The 19,328-nt window shown below is 52.5% G+C and overlaps 1 protein-coding gene across 4 annotated transcripts in view; it reads left to right on the forward strand.

Annotated features, from left to right (window-relative positions):
• Positions 1–19,328, forward strand: part of KBTBD12 (kelch repeat and BTB domain containing 12) — a 60,039-nt gene that overhangs the window by 26,082 nt on the left and 14,629 nt on the right. For 3 of the 4 annotated variants that reach the window (XM_055413431.2, XM_055413434.2, XM_055413433.2), the window contains exon 5: positions 10,051–10,248. In XM_055413431.2, coding sequence (XP_055269406.2) covers positions 10,051–10,248 — 198 coding nt within the window. Of the gene's footprint in view, positions 1–1,030; positions 10,000–10,050; positions 10,249–19,328 lie in introns of those variants that run through there. The other variant, XM_055413435.2, reaches the window with a different exon arrangement.

A 19,328-nucleotide genomic window follows, 5' to 3' on the forward strand; every position in this document is an offset into this window, starting at 1 on the left:
TCATTAAACCCAACTCTTAATGCTCTGTTATAAAATACTGATAGAATGTGATACCAAGGGTTCTCTCTCTGAAAACACTTTTTGTGAGATAAAATTCAGATTTCATAGTATCAGTTGCACCTTTGAGTGCAGTATGCTTGCTTCTGAAATGACAGGGCACTCATAAATATACCTGGGGTTTTCCTCAAGTGTTTTTAAAAAGCCAAATTGGATTCCGAAGTTCCTTTAACTTGATGGGTCAGGCGAAGTCAAATATAGACAGTGAGTCGTGAGATCTATTTGTGGAAACGCTGAGACCTGTCCTGGGCTGGCCCCAGCGGCCACTTGGCCATGTCCCTGCCTGCCCCACCACGGGCCCTGGAGGTCACCCCTGCACAAGCCTCCCTTCTGCGGCTGGGTTTCCTCTCTTCCCTCTGCTCTGAAGCCTCTGCGTTCTTCAGGGTCTGCAGGACGCCACCCCTCGAGGTGGTCTGTGTGGATCGGGGGTGCCGTTCTCAGCAGACCTCTGGCCAGGCTCCCCGGACACCCAGGGGCAGAAACCTGCCCCGCTCGTCTGCGTGTGTCTGTTCTGACTGCCGGCCTGCCTGTTCCACGTGACCGGCGCTCACAAACATCAGTTGATGGAACTGACCTTTCTCTCCTACTCCTCCACCAGGGCAAAATACCTCAAACGGCGTCAGAGTTCCAGGTGTTGCAGGGAATTTTGCAAAGCACAGATTTTTCACTTTCCTGTCCAGGGAGCCAGCTAATACCAAGTCTCCCCACGTGGCCATGGGGTCGTTTTCACTGGGTGATGGCACACCTCGAGTGGGGTAGTTACATGGAAGGCTCCAGTTGCTGCAGTAAATTCATGTCAGTGAGCAGTCCCAAGGGGAATTATGAGAGGACCAAGCTTCGTCATCATTCTGATTTTGCCTTTTTATGTCTTTTGATAAAATTTGAAGCAGTAACTTTCTTAATGTTTTGCAAAGTAAGCTTAAAAAAAACTTTTTTTTAAATTTATTTTTCCTTTTTTTTTTTTTTGCTGCAGCAACTGGTATATGAAATCTTAGTTTCTGCACCAGGGTTTGAACCTGTGCCCCCTGCATTGGAAGCAGAGTCTTAACCACTGGACCACCCGAGAAGTCCCCTTGAAGCAGTTTTTTAAAAATATAAACATGTCTCATATTACCCAGGCTACTCATTAATGGCAGAATCCTGGCCCCGACCTGTGGCGAATTCTGGGCCAGCAGGCCTGACGTGGGGTCTGGGGTCTGGTCTGTGGGAAGCGCCAGGCGGCGCTGGCGTGAACGCCTGTAGGACTGCACCTGGCAATGTTCAGATGCCGGGTGCAGAAGGGAAAAGGGGATGCCGTGCTCATGGAGGGTGTTTTATGCTCACAACGTTGACCAAGCCTCTGGTGCATGAGCCGCCCCGGCTGGCGTTTAGGAGAGACCAGAGGTGAAGGGACAGGTGCCCCCTGGACAGCGCGTGTCCCAGGAACACAGGTCAGGCATTGCCTGGGGCTCCCCGTGTCTGCACATCCTCAGGGCATCTTCTGGGCCTAGAGATATGCTTCTTAGGCTCACGCTGGACAAGGAAAGAAGGTGGTTTTTCAACGACCACAGAAGTTCAGAGGGGAGTCCCAGTGCCCCCTTTATTCTGAGAGCAGACTTGAGTTTAGACACAACAGCTGAAGTGGTTTTGAACCAGAGAGAATGGCTCACCGTGTTTTAGAGGTCAGTACCCATGAGAGGTCAGTACCCAGGGGATCCTGTGAAGGGTTTTCGCCTTGATTACCTGGCTGCCTCACTGGGGAACCCAGAATCAAGGGCTCCCAGAGGCCAGAGTTTGCCTGGGGTTCTCACTGGCGTGCTGCAGTCCGTGCGGCCGCAAAGAGTCCACGTGACTGAGCGACTGAACTGAACTCACGTCACAACTTAGCTCTAGTCACTTTCATCACTAATATCCTACAGATCCACAGAGCTGGCAGTTCTACATTTCCGTGTGGCGATTAGTGGGAACTTTTACTCTGTTGGATCGATATATAATTGCAATGCTGTATTATCATGGTTTCTTATTTGCCTTAAATTTCCCAAGACTGAGTTTTGTACACAAAAAAACACAAAACATACAGACAAACAAAAGCCTTAAGCTTGTTCTCTTGGTAGAGACAGGAAGTAAATATCCGAAATATACACACAGATTGCTCAAAAGTAACTGGTGGCCCAGAGGTGAAGAGTCTGCCTGCCCGTGCAGGAGACACAGCTCTGATCCCCGATCTGGGAAGACCCCACAGGCCTTGGAGCAGCTGACCCCATGAGCCACAACTGTTGGAGCCACAACTCCACACCCTGGAGCCCACGCTCCACAACAAGACAAGACACCGCAGTGAGAAATCGCAACTGAGACCAGCACAGCCAACAATAAACACATAAAATTACATATACGTGTAAAACTAACTGGAAGTTCACAGCGACTCTGACGCTGAGAGCAGAGAACGTCAGAAGCTGCTGCTGTGTGAGAGCCGCGGATGGACAGGGATGAGACGGTTACCGAGAACAGATGAGAAACGTCTGGCCGACGCTGTCTGGGTCTCTGACTTGTTTGTGTTTGTAGAGGAGCATAAGGATGCAGCCAAAACCTTGGGCAAGTACACTTTCTATGCTTTGCTGTCATGAAAAGAGGTAAATTGCTCAAAGCCACACCAAAAGCAAGGATTCGTTCAGCAAAGCAAATCTAGGTGTGTTTTCACGCAGCCTCGTGCACAGAACCGGCTATGTCTGCAGCATGCTGGGAAACAGAGCGTACAGTTACTTTTCAGTCCTGAAGAAAATCATGACTCTGGCATCATCAGTTCACTGAGGCGGGGATAACGTAATACATGTTTTAAAACAGCGTGAAGAGTTGAAATGGAAAAATTTTAATGCTTTAAAGAAGAAGATATCTATTTTAAAATCCTGTCGTTTTTTAGTACAATATATTATCTTCAACTAGTTTGCCCTGATTCATGTATGTGATCGTTTTATAGATACTCCCTTCCTTTCCCCTTTCTTGGGGCGATATAGGAATGAGTACAAATTATCACTTTCTATAAATGATTTTATTTACACACAAGGTCAATCTGCCAGATTTGTTAAGTTTTTTTTTTTTTTGCTGTTCTGTGTAGCTTGTGGGATCTCAGTTCGCTGACCAGGGAGCAAACCTGGCCCCAGCTGTGAAAGCGCTAGAGTGCTAACCACTGGGCTACCAGGGAAGCCCTGAGACCTTCTCCTACAATGACTGCTCAGCACACAAGCCCCCTTTAGAAGAACCCATGCTGCACACACGCTGCCTCCACACTTTACATCCTGTGTGTCTGCGTTTGCAAGCTGTGGAGTCCATCCGATTAACGCGTCTTTGCTTAGTCGCCAGAGAGAGTTATGAGTATAAACTCAGCCTGTGTCCTGTTACGTTACGTCCAGCCCGCGTTAGGGGAGGTCAGTGACTTTTCAGGCAGGCAGATCTGGGGGCAGAGATGAGCCCAGCAGCAGACAGCAACAAGGTCCATATCTGCGCTGTGAGTCCTGTATCCTTAAGCAGGATAATCTGTTTATAATCTGACGGGAAGTGAATGTTCAGCTGTTTGGACTTAGGGCTTGACCAGTTCTAGAAAGCTAGTCGTCACTTTGTGTTTTGACAGAAGAGTAGAAGAAAACGGTGCCCGCAATGTGGGAAGGGGCTGGACCATGCACGCACTCAGTTAAGATTTGTTTCCCGACCGTCTGCCCCAGTGAAGAGTGTGGGGTGCACGGATGTGAACAGGCATCCTTCTGCCGTCCAGCGACCTGCAGCCCAGATGGACACACAGGAGCAGCGTCTCTACAGGAGCCTTGATCTCTGTCCAGAGAGCAGCAGGCGCCCGAAGGAGGGATAGCCGCCTGCAGAGACACAACGCCTTCCCTCGGGAGACGGCCGAGCTGAGCCTTGAATGGCCGCTTGCAGAGACACAATGCCTTCCCTCAGGAGACGGCCAAGCTGAGCCTTGAATGGCCGCTTGCAGAGACACAATGCCTTCCCTCAGGGAGATGGCCGAGCTGAGCCTTGAAGCAGGGATTTGTCCTAGGGAGGAGAGACCCGTGCAGGCGGAGACCAGCCTCCACAGAGGCCTAGAGGGGCGCTACCTCACTGTTTGGGGCCCAGGCTGAGCCAGCCCGGGGCACAGGGTGCCAGGAACAGGGCGGCCGGGGAGACAGGCAGGGAGGGGAGGAGTGGGCAGAGGGGTGGCTGGAAGCCAGGCACGCCCTCGGGAGGTGGACAGACCCACGACGTCTGGGGGCTCCTGTCTGAGGGTGGCGAGGTGGCGGGAGGCCAGTTCCAAGGTTCTGACCTCTGCAGGCGCTCCCTTCACCCCACTGTGGGCTTGACTCCTGGACCTGCTGGGACCTGCAGGATGAGCTGGGGAGGACAGCCAGGAAGAAAGGAGGCAGAGATGGGTCAGAGTCTGGAAGAACAGAGGGGTGAGGTGGGCTGAGGTCCACGGAGGCCCAGGGCTGGGCCGGAATCAGCCACAGATAAGACCGTGGCTTCTTTGGTGCCCGGGACTTGGAGCCAGAACTTCTGTCAACTGCCTGCATTCCCACTTGGCAACTGTCAGACACTTCACACCCTGGAGTTTCCCTCCAAAATCAAGCAGAGTCAAGCGCTAACCAATGGAACTCGGTCTTTCCTTTCAGCTCTTTTATTTGAAGAGCAAGCAGAATGGAGGCACGCGGTTGTTTTCTTAGCAAGAAAAGCTGCTGATGGACGGACAGGGGTCAGCGGGTGAATGGGACGCCACACAGAGAGAGCGACACTGCCCGGGTGGTGAGCCGGACACTCCTGGGCACGGCCGGGGAGTTTGTGAAGGCAGGTGACCCTGCCTTTCACCCTGTGCTGAAGGGCTTTTTTTTTTTCTGAAAATACCCATTAGAGCCCTATGTTAAGTAACAAGGGACGAGAAGCAAGGTCGTGTCTTCTGGGGTTCAGGCTTCATATCTGGAACTTCTAAATGAGAGCAGAAGAAAAGCAGAGCTCTTTCCTGGAGGCTCAGTGGCAAAGAATCCATCTGCCAATGTGGGGCGGGGGACACAGGTTTGATTCCTGACCTGGGAAGATGCCATAAGCCACGGGGCAACTAAGCCCGCAGGCCACAGCTCCTGAAGCCCGCACGCCCTAAAGCCGGCGCCATGTGCCTAGAGACGCGACTGCGATGAGAAGCCCGTGGACACAACTGGAGAAAAACCCGTGCACAGCAGTGAAGACCCAGCACGGCTGTGAATAAATAAATATGATTAAAACAAGAGAGAGAGGGCAGATGGCCTGGGTGAGAATGACACCGCCTCGGGCATTATATTGTCAGGAAGGGACCGCACCCACACGTGAGTCAGAGCAGCCCCTCTGCCCCGACCCGGGGCGGCCTCACTCCCAGATACCCGCCCCCCAAACAGGGTCCTCCCGCCTGTCTGCCGTGGGGCCACCTGACAGCTCCCACCCCCGAAACGCTTGACCTGATGCACCGTGTCAGGGAGCCCGTCTCCCCGCCTGGAGGTTCAGCTTATTGCTCAGCCCTTCAGCCCCCGACCGCCTCCATCCAACCTCGAGGGAAGCGTTTAAGAGATTCACCCCCGCAGTCAGTAAGCCTTAACCACAGACACGCAGACAATTAAGCTGAGAGCAAGCAAACCGAAGGCTTCAGCAGCTCCCGTGAATACCGGCTTACTAGCACAGCGTCCTGGAACATGGAGGGGGAGGGACGACTCCCCCTGGACCTGCTATGTGCTGGCCGCTTGCTCACGTGGGAGTGTGGGAAGGAATCAAACTCCCATCCTAGTGGCGACACTCGGGCTCGCGACACACATCTGCTCCTCCGCACCACTCTCCTCCTTCACCTGTAAGTTCATCTTTACAACGCTTTACGAAACTGAAATTATCCAAAATTTACAGATGAGAAAATTGAGACTTAGAGAAATCATGTTGCCCAAAGCTGTCCTGGTGGCTCAGACAGTAAACAATCTGTCTGCCATGGGGGAGACCTGGGTTCGGTCCCTGGGTGGGGAAGATCCCCTGGAGAAGGGCATGGCAACCCCCTCCAGGATCCCTGCCTGGAGGCTCCCATGGACGGAGGGGCCTGGCGGGCCACGCTCCACGAGGGGCCGCGCTCTACGGGGTCGCAAAGGGTCGGACACGACTGAGCAGCCAACACTTCCACTTTCATTTTCTGTTTTCAAAAGCCCACAGATGTTTTCCAAGGCCCATGGGAGCCGGCAGCAGTGAATGTATTTATTAAAGCTTGCTAAGGGCCTTCCCTGGAGGTCCGGGGGCTAAGACTCCTAGCTCCCAACGCAGGAGACATGGGTTCAATGCTTGATCAGGAAGCATGGTCTCACATACTGCAACTGAGACCTAAACAACCAAATAAATAAATATTTTTTTAAAACAAACGAACAGCCATGGAAGCGACTCTGGGAGCTTGTCAGAAGTGCTCCAGAATCACCCCTCCTTTGGGGTCCAGCCCAGAGCGGGGCAGAATAAGCTCCTGGAGGCAGCCTGCAGGGGAGGGACACAGGAGCAACCCCCATGCTGCGGTCAAGGGCCCGTGGACAGCAGGTCCTAGCGGAAGTCAGGGCAGGACCACGCCCTGCTGTCCCCAGCCCCTGGCCAAGGCTCTGTGTGGGGAGACATTTCATCTCCAAATAGGGAACGACCATGATGACCAAACACACAAAGAGCAGATCTTCATCTTGGCAGAAATATAAGAGAGAGAGGCACCCTCTTCTGGAATCCACCCCCTCCCACCCCACCCCAAAAGAACTAAGGTTTGTACAACGCCCCGGAGGCCGCTGACGTAGGACTTGCAAAGATAACTTCTGTGCGCCTGTTTCTGAATACAGGCAAGTCAGGCTCTGGTGGCACATACGTGAGAGAGCCACGCGGCTCACTGAAATTCTAAAGATGCTCTGATCCCACTGCAGGATCAAAAGACTTCTCGTAGGGCTGGTGCTGAGTTATTAATAAAGACCACGCTTTCCTGGGCTCGTTTGTCTAATCAGCCTCCACTTTCAGGTTAAGCTCATTAAGTCGCTGGTACCAGAGGGGCACCGAGTGTGCCTGGTGGTGGAATTACATCCAGGGGAGACGGTCAGAAACAAAGGCAGAGCCCGTGCCGCGCGAGTGGAGCCTGTGAACTCTCTGCCAGCCAAGCAGGAGGCACAGCTACGCGAAAGGGCTGAACAGCACCATTAAAGGCACTTAGCGACAGGGAGACGAAAGTGACAAGCACCCTAATTATCCCAGCAACCTCCAGCATAAGCCCGTGCTTCTTGTACATTATGCTTCCCTGATGGGCTTTATGTGAACTTCTGATCACATCCAGGGCGCTGGCTGCTGCTGTGCCAGCCTGATGACCAGCGACTTGCATGCCCTCTGCTCGCCTCCACTGACCGGTTGTCCCAAGCGCTCGTATTAACGACAGAAACCAGCCCGGTAACCACTCTCCCCATCTCAGGGAGCTAACTGGCGTCTTTCTTACCTGATGGGTGGTTGCCAGGGTCAGCGGCTATGGATAAAGCCTCTCCTTTAAGGCTGTCCTGCCCCTCAGGCAGAGACTCCCTGATTTGTCCGACGAAGCAGCCTCTGGCCACCCCAGCGCCAGGGGGAAGTGGGTCTGTGAGCGTCAGAGAGCACAGTTGACTGAGGCCCGCGTGGCCCCTCCTTGGAAGCGCAGCCACTCAGACTTGGCACGGTAATGGGCTAAATTATTTATCCAGGCGGAGAAGAGAGAAAGCGCTAAGAGCTTCCTGTGCTCACAGCCCTCACCCCTGGATGTGTCCTGAGACAGGAAACGGGCCAGGCTCCATCAGCAAAAGGGGAAAGAAAAGGCTTCCTCCCACACTCTCCCCCATCGCCTCTGTCCCGGGTGGGCCCGACCCGGGAGAGAACGAGCCATTCCCATCAGACCTCTCGATTCACTCAGGGCCGAGCGTCACGCGCAATAACATGAGTGTGGAGAAGACAGCTGGACCCTGAGGAGGGCTGAGCGCCGAAGAATTGATGCTTTCACTCTGTGGGGCTGGAGGAGACTCTTGAGAGAGATCCAACCAGTCCATCCCAAAGGAGATCAACCCTGCATAGTCCTTGGAAGGACTGATGCTGAAGCTCCAATACTTTGGCCACCTGATTCGAAGAGCTGACTCATTGGAAAAGACCCTGACGCTGGGCAAGATTGAAGGTGGGAGGAGACGGGGACGACAGAGGATGAGATGGCTGGAGGGCATCACTGACTCGATGGACATGAGTTTGATCAAGCTCCGGGAGTTGGTGAAGGACAGGGAGGCCTGGCGCGCTGCAGTCCACGGGGTCACAAAGAGTCGGACACGACCGAGCGACTGAACAGCAACAAACGAAGGAGACTGAAAACCGCGTGGTGGACGGAAGGGTCGCCAGCTGCGCACGACGGGCACGGGGTTAAACGACAGGAGAGACACCACGAGGCGTCCTGGGGTTAATCTCCAAGTGACACGACACACTGGGCAGAGGCTGTGAGAGCCGAGAGGTCTCAACGCTGGTCTCGGTGTTGCTGTAAACACCAGAGCCAAGTCCCACCCCCACCCTGCCGCTGTGACCCTTCCATGTAGCCGAGGCTGCCACCGTCCCAACTCTGATGGGCCGTGCAGAGCCGGTCGTCCGATGGGGTCTGTATGCAGTGAGGTCACCGATGAGAGGACTGCCTTCCCCTCCAGGGAGCTCGCCTGCTTCCCAGGAGCCGTGCTTCAGACAAGGAGAGAGAGCCCTGACGTTCACAGCCTTTCCTTGCGGGGCAAACTCCTGTTTCTTATTACGGTGGATTAGAAATCCTTATGCCATCACTTCCCCGGTGGAAGGTGGGACTTAGAGTCACAGTTATGTTCATGGTGCTTCTGCTAACTTGTTGCAGTCTCTGGACTTCCGAGCGTAACCCGTGTCTCCCATGAGGGGCCTGTCATGATGTCTGCTCTCTATTTGTCCGTGTGGCTTTCCATCCCACTGGCTTCCTAACGGCAGGAAACGTGCCTCGCTGCTTTCTCAGCTCATCACGAGCATGCTGCCTGCCGTGTAACGGGCGGCCAGAGAGCACCTGTGAATGCACGGTGTCACTCAAAAACGGAAGGCACAGTGAGCGTTCGGGTCTGGGGCCTCCCTTTGAACCCTGAGGTCAAAATTTACCAAAGGCTGGCCCTGCCCTGAGGGGGGAAGGTTCCTGACCCTTGAGAAGAGAGGGTGAGGGGACCGGGTGGTTAGGACTCTGCCTTTGCATGGCACCGGGGGCAGGTTCGATCCCTCATCAGGGAGGTAAGAGCCCACAAGCTGAGTCGGTGCAGCCAGAAATAAAAAAACAGCAGGAGAGGGAGAAATGGTCTGGCGACAACAGGGAGGGGAAAGGACGTCTGCTCAACAGCCAGGCCCGTGGGGTCCTAACGACCACGGGACGGTGGATGTCGGAACTGGGCCACCCTCACACGCAGACCGCAAAGGCTTCCTCTCAAGGGAGGGTCCCTGAGACAGCCAGCGTGCGTCTGCCCCACGCGTGAGCACAGACCGACGGGCACCGGGGTCAGCGGGGTGGACTTGGCTGTGTGCACAGTGGGCCTCACCACTGCTTAGCAAGCACCTCGGGATAGACGTGTGGAGAGAGTGACGTGGAGGCTTCCATCGCTGTGTGTAAACCAGAGAGCCAACGGGAACGTGCTGCATGTCTCAGGGAACTCAAACAGGGGCTCTGCATCAACCTGGAGGGGTGGGGTCGGGAGGGGGATGGGAGGGAGGCCCAAAAGGGAGGGGACGTGTGTAGACCTGTGGCTGATTCAGGTTGAGGTTCCACAGAAAACAGCAGAATTCTGCAAAGCAATTATCCTTCAGCTTAAAAAAATTAATTAATTTTAAAAAAAGAAAGCAAGCATCCCGGGAGAAGCACAGGCACACAAGAATGCCCAGGCCGTGAGACTGGGGTGTGGGCTGGGCGGGCTGGAGGCATGCCCACACCCCGGTCACTCTGTCCTGTGTCCCCCTCCACAGGTGGGATCGGCTGCATCGGCCAGGACAAGGGCCAGGTCCGGAAGTGCCTGGACGCGGTGGAGATCTACAACCCGGACGGGGACTTCTGGAGAGAGGGGCCCCCGATGCCCACGCCCCTGCTCTCGCTGCGCTCCAACTCCACCAGCGCAGGCGCCGTGGATGGGAAGCTCTATGTCTGCGGGGGCTTCCACGGAGCAGGTACCCACGGGGCTAGAAATGCCACGGCACCGCCCTTAACCAACCCGACCGACAATCCCAAGACGGGGGTGGGCTGACAGGTTGCTGCTGAGTGGTAAAAGACGCTGAGATTCTTGGCCCCGGGAGGAGAGGAATTCAGTTCGGGGCCAGTGATGCGGCTTGATCGCTCAGAGCTTTTGTGTATTAAAGTTTTATTACAGCATAAAAGAGGCAGAGAAAGCTTCTGACACAGACATCAGAAGGGGGCGGGAAGAGTGCCCCCTGCTGGTCATCAGTTGGATGTTATACAGCTGCTGCTGCTGCTGAGTCGCTTCAGTCGTGTCCGACTCTGTGCGACCCCACAGACGGCAGCCCACCAGGCTCCCCCATCCCTGGGGTTCTCCAGGCAAGAACACTGGAGTGGGTTGCCGTTTCCTTCTCCAATGTGTGAAAGTGAAGTCGCTCTAGCAGTCTGCTAATTGGAGAAAGGGATTGTCTCAAACTCAGAGTGGCACCAGGCCCCTCACCCACCACACGCATTTTGAGATAACCTTGGCACCAGGTGAGTCTTCCTGGGCTATCAAACGATTGACGTGAAATCTTTAAGGCAGATTTCCAAGCAAATATATTAACACAGTTTAGGAGAACGATGTATGAGTAAAGCATACTGGTTTGTCAGGTCGGTTCTGAGTCTTAGGCAGAACCGACGTGAAGACGGAGTCTGGGGTAATGCACAGCGCGTTAACAAGGCTTAAGACAAACATTTCCATAAGAAAAGCGCATCGCTTAGCTCAAGGTTTGAGAAAAGTTAAGTTCAGGTGGAGCCAGGCGTCATCTTGGCGACACAGAATTTTAAAGAAACCTCTTTTTAAATTTGCACCGAGAAGGGGAAGAAATCTTAACCCTTGCAGTTTGTTTCCTCCTGCCGCTTGGGAGAGAGAGGAAAAATGTCTGACGCTTGCAGCCACCCCCGGCCTCCCTGCCTGTCACCCTCTCAGGAGACTGACTCAAAGTCGGTGACCTCAAGCCGCCCGCCAACCTCTGACATTGGGTCTTCACACCCTCAGCGTGGGGGCTGCTCCCCCCTCGGTGGGTGGCAGGAATGAGGTGGGTCTGTAACGTGCCTGGCGCACGGCGGGCACGCAATGAGTAGGAGCTGAACACGAGGGGAGGAGGGAAGGCCAAGAGCTGACTGTAGAACTTAAACATGTGAGAGCACACGGACACAGGAATAACCAGAAGTGCTGGGGGCTGTCGGTGCCTTTATCGGCCTTTATGGAAATCCTGTCCTCCGAAAACTCACTCCTGCACTGCTGCCACTCGCGGTAGATTTCCTGAAAGCACTTCTAAGACAACACCTAATCCATGCATTCATCACCAGTCTCCATAACTCTAATTGCTTCCATTGTTGCAATCTGTGGGATGGATTTATAATTTTTAATGCAACAGGGAGAATTTTAAATATGCATAAATCTAATAAGTGGCTGTCTCCAAAGTTTGATTAGTTGCCCTGGTAACTAAGGTGGAAAGCACTTACACTAAAAATGACTAGAAGTTTCATTCTAATCTCCCTAATGGACGCTCGAGGCCAGGACAGGTCTAGGAAAAACATGCCTCAGGAGCAATCACAACTTTGGACGCGTGCCAGATAAAAATGGCACAGCCCCTGAAGAAAGCCGAGGCCGCGGTGTGCCTGCCCTTGTGTGGAAAGCACATAAATATGTTTAAGAATAAAGTTTTCATTAAGAACTGAGAGGCTTTGGAGATATGTGAACCCAATATGACGAGTGTGCCTTATTAGGCTCTTGAGTCAAACAAATCTTCTGCAGAAAGATATTTTTTCAGATAATCTGGGGAATTTGAATGTGGACTGGAGTGTTAAATGGACTGGAGTATTAATACTAGATGGTATCAAGGAATTGGTAATTTTGCTATTTCGTGATAATAAGGGTGTTGTAGGGGCTTCCCTGGGGTTTAGACCGTAAAGAATCTGCCCGCAATGTGGGAGACCCAAGTTTGGTCCCCAGGAGGAAGGAAGGCATGGCACCCCACTCCAGTATTCTTGCCTGGGAACTCCCATGAACAGAGGAGCCTGGCAGGATACAGTCCATGGCTCTCAAAGAGTTGGACACGACCAAGGGACTGACACTTTCACTGTTTTCACCGTAGTTTTACAGAAGAGAGGAAGACAGAGGAAAAACATTATGAATGATTAGAGACCGTAGACGTTTCTATAGATGAAAATGATACGCTGTCTGAAATTTGTGTTAATGTGCCCTAGCAAATGTTTCTTTTTAACTCAATGGGGACTGGCTGCTGGGGGTGGCAAGAATAGATTTTACAACATTGGTAAAGTGCTGGTCGTTTGTACAGCTGGATAATGGCTACAGGGGTTTTACTTACTACTTTTCTGTTTTCGTTTTGGCCACGTGGCTTATGGGATCTTAGTTCCCCAACCAGGGATCAAACCTGGGCCCCTGGTGGTGAGAGCACTGAACTCTAACCACTGGACTGCCAAAAGCCCATATTTACTAGTTTTTGTATGCTTGAAAGTCCCTGTACTAAGAAGCTTCAATTTCCCTTTCTCTATCTGTTCTTCACAGAATTTTCCAAAATGAATTTTTAATGGTTCTAATAGCTTTTATTATTATACTTTGGCCACCTGATGCGAAGGGCTGACACATTGGAAAAGACCCTGATGCTGGGAAAGATTGAAGGCAGGAGGAGAAGGGGACGACAAAGGATGAAATGGGTAGATGGCATCGCCGACTCAATGGCCATGAGTTTGAGCAAGCTCTGGGAGATAGTGATGGACAGGGAGACCTGGCATGCTGCAGTCCATGGGGTCGCAGAGTCAGAGAAGACTTATCAGCTGAACAACAAAATATCTTTCAGATTAACCATCAGACGCTCACATAAAGGTGGTACCTGTCACAGCAGCAAGGACCCTGGCAGGGCAAGGAGATCTTGTCAGGACCCTCGTTGGAGCCACGAGTGTAGGGAGGCCCGGGAGGGGGCAGCAGAGAGCCCAGGTGCCCGAGCTCCCCCCGCGCCCGCCTCTAGGGCTCCCCTCCAGCACTGAGCTCAGTGCTAACCGGGCAACAGGAAAAGGAAGAACAAACCACAGAACCCCTGCAGGTCACAGCCCTGCCCTGTCCTCTGGCTGCGGGCTTTCTCTGGAGCAGAAGACAAGATGCAGGGCGGCCTCGGGACCTGCAGAGCAGCGGCTGGTGATCAGTGTCTAAGGATCCAGAAGATACACTGCTTCATCTCTTTCCCTGTCTTGTCTTCCTTTGTATCATATTGAGTTAGAGAATTGATATCCTGCTTTTCAAGACTGTCTGAGCCAACCTCTTCTCCTGGAACAGCACTGGACTAATAATGCTTCCAGCCAGAGAGAAACGGATTTGCCAGGCAAGCTCTCGGAGTCCATTTTAATTATTTGCTTCGCAGACAGTGGACTGTCTGGGACTGGACGAGTGAGTTGTCACAGGGGTTTACGGAAAACAGAACAAATGAATCAATACAACAGCACACTCATGGCGAACTAGGGATCTCAGGGTTGGACCTGAACGCAACTGCTGAGCTTTCTCTTCTTATGCAACAAAAGCCTACACGTCCCACTTATTTAGTCAGAGAACCCCAGTCAAGACATTTCTCTGGCTTCTTCGGTGGCTCCGCGGCACACAACCCGCCTGCCGTTGCAGGAGACATGGACAGAGAAGTGTGCCGGCTGCAGCCTGCAGGGTCCAAGGGTCGGACGTGACTGAGCAATGAGCTCAGCGTGATGGATACCACAGCATGTGATATACACAGTGATGGGGTTTTGGTTAAAATGGTACGTGGAACACCTCTGTTTTCTCCCACACTCCCTGAAAAGGACAGGACACGGAATGAACAGTCAGACAAAGAGAAGGGAACGGGGAGCGCAGCAACACTGTTGGAGACACAAAGTGGGCGTGTGAGGGACTGCCCAGACTCGAGAGCTCAGTGCTCACCTGGCAACAGGCAAAGGAAGCCCCAGCCACAGACCCCCGGGAGCGGACAGGCGACTGTGCCGGAGGGAAGTGGGGAGACGCTGAACACACGGGGACAGCAGGCAGGAAGGGGACCCCAACTGCTGCCCTCCCACACGGAGACGAAGCCCTTCCTACACCCCGACCAAGACAGACGCTGAGGACGAGGCGGCGGGTGGGGGGAGGTGATCAGTGATAAAAACAGGGAACTTAAGAGAACAGCTACGTCCCGAACCTCCAGAGCGTCAGCTTTCTTCCTTCTCTGGCTCCCAGACGGGGGCTGTACCCTCTAGGCAGGAGATCAGACGATTCTCCCCTGGGGATCGACCAGCGCCACCCCCCTCCCTGGAAAGGGAAAGCAAACTCACCCCCTAAAGACCCTCACAGAAAAGGCTTCCGTGGTGTCCTTCTGCTACAGATGAGCAAACAGCTGGGAATCATCAGACCTCTGCGGAAAGCGTGTACGTAACAGAGAGAAAGCACAGACACGAGGAAACAGACGATGCCAGGAGGAGACGCGTCCTTGGAGAGGAGAGAGAGAACGTGCGTCGGTGCCAAAGGGTTCCTGGAGGTAAAGGACACGATAGGAAAGAAATCTACAGCAGAAAACCTGGGGTGCAGGGTGGAAGAGACATTTCAGCAGCTGGACAGGAAACGAGAGAAAGAGTATGTCTGCGATGTCCAATATTTGAATAATAGGCGTTTTAGTTAACAAAAAAAAAAGATGAAATAGGACAATGGTTGGATGAAACACCCCTGCAGTAAGTGAGGAAAGTTTCCTGGAACTGAAGTCCCCAGATGAAGGAAACAGCCATCCCAGCGGAGCGGGAGGAAACGGACGTGAGCGAAGCACGGGGTGCCGGGGACACAGGAGGGTCCCGACAGTCCTGGAGAGAAAGGGCTCGTCTCGTAGAAAGGGTCGGGAATCAGAGGAGCCGCCCTTAGGAAACGGGGCGCCAGGAGCCAGATGAAAGGGAGGCCAAAGCCTTCAAACGCCTACGGGAAAGTCACCTCCTCCCTGCACCGCCGTCCCCGCCGAACCGCCAAGCAGGGGGCGCGTTTTCAGACGTGAGACACGCTATGTCTCCCAAAATCTGTCTCCACCATTCCCTTTCACTGGGTTTTCCTTCACCGAAAACAAGCGTCCAAGCCAAGTAACAGTGGGAAGTGGGGGCTTCCCTGGGTGGCTAAGACTCCGAGCACCCAGTGCAGGGGGCCCAGGTTCGATCCCTTGTCAGGGAACTAGACCCTGCAAGCGGCAATGGAGACTGATGATCCTACGCGCCACAAACAGCTAAGGCCCAGCGCAGCCAAACAAAGACATGGAAATAAAATGTTTTTTTAAAAAGCGGAGACGGGGGCCAGGAGAGAGTTAGACGCGGCGAGGGCAGTCAGTCGCGCTCACTGGCCTTTAAGAGCCCCCAGTTGCTGAGCTTGGGGCTCCCCTCCTTCAGCGCAGCCCACTGACTATTAGGTGCCACCAGGCGCCCTCCGTGCCGCCGTGGGGCTCAGGCTACTGGCAGCTTTAAGCTGCAGGTACGCCGGGTCCTGCCTCCAGACCCGAGGCTTTCGGGCCGTCTGCTGGTGTCCGTGGAGCTGCAGCAAGCTCACCAGCAGAGTCTCAGGCTCTTCACAGTCCTTGCCCAGAGTCCTGGGACTCACCAGGGTGAAAGACAGACTCACAGCCTCCGCTGTCCCCCCCAGCACCGGCTGAGGAAGCCGAGGTTTCACTGCAGAAAGACCAGCGCTCACGACACCAGTGCTTCAAATCTCACAGGACACAGGACAGCAGCGAACGCCTCCAGCTCTTCTGATGAGGCCAGTATTTCCCCGAGACCAACACTGGACAGACACTGCAAGAAAACTACGGGCCACTACCCCGAATGAATGCGGACGCCAAAATCTCAAGAAAAGACCGGCACACTGAACGCAGCCACGTGGAGAGAGAGTCACGGGCGACGACCAGGCAGGATTTACCCCGGGCCCGAAGAGCCGGCTCACAGAGATTGATCAGTGCGACACTCTGCCCGTATATTTGTAGGATAAAGGACAAAATCAGGGTGATCATCTCAATAGATGCAGAAAAAGAACCTGACAAAATCCAACGCCTTCCACGGTATAAACACTCAAAACAGGGGGGTAGAGGTGGACTTGCACAACCCAGTAAAGGGCATCTATGAAAATCCACAGGGAGCATCAGACTTGCTGCTAGACCAGAAGCTCTCCCCCACGATCAGTAACAAGATAAAGATGCCCGCCTCCCCCATCACTCCTAGTCAACACTGTACTAATCAGGGCAGTTAGGAAAGAAAAAAAATAAAAGGCATCCAGATTGCAGAGGAATAGGTAACTGCCCAGGACACGATATTTTATTTGGAAAACCTGAAGGCACCCGCCAGAAAAGCTCCGGGAGGGACTTGGCCGGAGCTCCATCGCTCGGGAACTCAGCTTGTGGTGCAGGAGACGCGGGCTCAATCCCTGATCGTCGGGGAACTAAGATCCCACAAGCAGCGGGGCAACCAAGCCCACACTCCACAGCCACAGAGAAGCCAGCCTGCTGCAGAGAGGATCTGTGTGCTGCAACCAAGAACAGATGCAGGAAACAGATAAATATTCACAAAGAAAAAAGCCAGCAGAGCTAACATGAGTTCACCAAGGTTGTAGGGCATGAGACGAATGTACACAAATCAACCGTATCTCCATAAGCTCACAACAACTACTCCAAAAACAACATTGAGAGAGCAACTCCAGGACTGCCCTGGTGGTCCGGTGGCTCAGACTCTGCGCTCCCGGTGCAGGAGGCCTGGGTTCAATCCCTGGTCAGGGAACTTGATCCCACACGCTGCAACTAAAGGTCCCGAGTGCTGTAACTAAGCACAGCCAAATAATTACTAAATAAATAGATTTTTAAAAAGAAAAAATTCCATTTATAGTAGTATCAGAAATAATCAGGGGCTCCTCTAGTGGCTCACACAGTAGCGAATCTGCCTGCAGTGTAGGAGACGAGGGTTTGATCCCTGGGTTGGGATGATACCCTGGAGAGGTAGATGGCAACCCACTCCAGTATTCTTGCCTGGAATATCCTATGGAAAGATGAGCCTAGCAGGCCTCAGTCCATGGGGCTGCAAATAGTAACAGACACACACGCACAGTGTGACTCCAAAAACCTCAGCACTTGTACAATGAAAACTGCACATCATTAAAGGCATTGAAAGCCCAAGTAAATGTTAAGACATCACACACAAAAACTGACAAACCAATCCTAAAATTTACATGGAAATGCAGGAGACTCAGAATACTCAAAACAATGTTGTAAAAGAACACACTTCTCAAAATCCTTCACAGATACAATAATCGGTGACTGTGCAGCAGGGGCCCCATGACAGGCATGGAGGCCAGTGGAGTACATTTGAGAGTCCAGAAATGACCCCTTATGTTGACGGTCAATTTATTCTCAATATCAGTGCGAGACAATTCAATGGGGAAACGATCCCCTTTTCAGCAAATGGTGCAGGAACAATTGGATATCCACGTGCAATAACTGGACACTCATTCATGTGCAAAGGAATGAAGTTTGGACCTCACACAGGCACAAAAATGAACTAAAAATGGATCAAAAACCTAATCCCAAGAGGAAAAACGATGTACTTTCAGAAGAAAACATAGGTGTGAATCTTTCTGATCCTGAATTAGGCGATAGTTTCTTATATAAACTTAAAGCACAAGTAAGGAAACACAGATGCACTGTCCATCACGCTTTAGCTTCTGAGCTCGAAGGGCAACGTCAGGAGAGTGAAGGCACACCCACGGGATGGGAGGCAGCGCCACGCATCCGATGAGAAACTTGTGTCTGGAATCTGTTAAAATCTTACAACTCAATGATACAGAGAAAACTATTAGTAAGACTCTCAACAACTGGCAAAGGACCTGAATAGATACATATCCAGTGAAAATAAAGAAATGGCCAAGGGGTCACATGACCAGCCACTAGGGAAATGCAAATCAAAACCACAGTGAGATAAGCCTTTACACCCACTAGAGGGATTGTAAGGAAAAGAAACAGATAATAGCAAGCGTTGACAAGGATTGGAGAAATTGGACCCTCATACATGGCTGGTGGGAATGTAAAATGGAGCAGCTGCTGTGACATTTGAAACCTGAGGTTTTTGGAGTCACATTGTGTGTGTGTGTGTGTGTCGAGACTCTGTAACACCATGGACAGCAGCAATTCCCCTCCAAAGCATATACACCAGAGAAATGAAAACATCTGTCCACACAGAAGCAGAGCAGCAGTATTTGTAACAGGCCAAACACGAACAACCTAAGTGCTCATCAACTAACGAACGGATGAATAAAACACGGTGCGTCCATACAATGTTACCTGTCGATGAAGGAATGAAGGCTGACACAGGTTACAGCGTAAATGAACCTTGAAAACATGGTGCTCAGGGAAAGATGGCAGTCATAGAAGACCCCAAATGAGTCCATTTATACAAAATGTCCAGAAAAGGCAAGTGTGTGGAGATCCGATGTCAGGGGCTGGGGGAAGCATGAATAGGAACTTACTGCTAATGGGGACAGGGATGCTTTCTGGGGGTGATGAAAACGTTCTCAAAGCAGATGGTGGTGATGGCTGAAACAGTTTTGTGAATATACTAAAAAGCACTGAATTGTTCACTTAAAAAAAGACAACAACAATGTGGGAGTTGGACCGTAAAGAAGGCTGATCGCCAAAGAATCGAGGCTTTTGAACTGTGGTGCTGGAAAAGACTCCTGAGACTCCCTTGGACTGCAAGGAGATCCAACCAGTCCATCCTAAAGGAGATCAGTCCTGAATATTCATTGGAAGGACTGATGCTGAAGCTGAAACTCCAATAGTTTGGCCACCTGATGCGAAGAACTGACCCTTTGGAAAAGACCCTGATGCTGGGAAAGATTGAAGGCAGGAGGAGAAGGGGACGACAGACGATGAGAGGGTTGGATGGCATCAGTGACATAGACATGAGTTTGAGCAAGCTCCAGGAGTTGGTGATGGACAGGGAGGCCTGGCGTGCTGCAGTCCATGGGGTCACAAAGGGCTGGACA

The sequence above is a fragment of the Moschus berezovskii genome, chromosome 24 (assembly GCF_049115385.1).
Source record: "Moschus berezovskii isolate FMDL1 chromosome 24, NW_MosBer_1.0, whole genome shotgun sequence".
NCBI lineage: Eukaryota > Metazoa > Chordata > Mammalia > Artiodactyla > Moschidae > Moschus > Moschus berezovskii.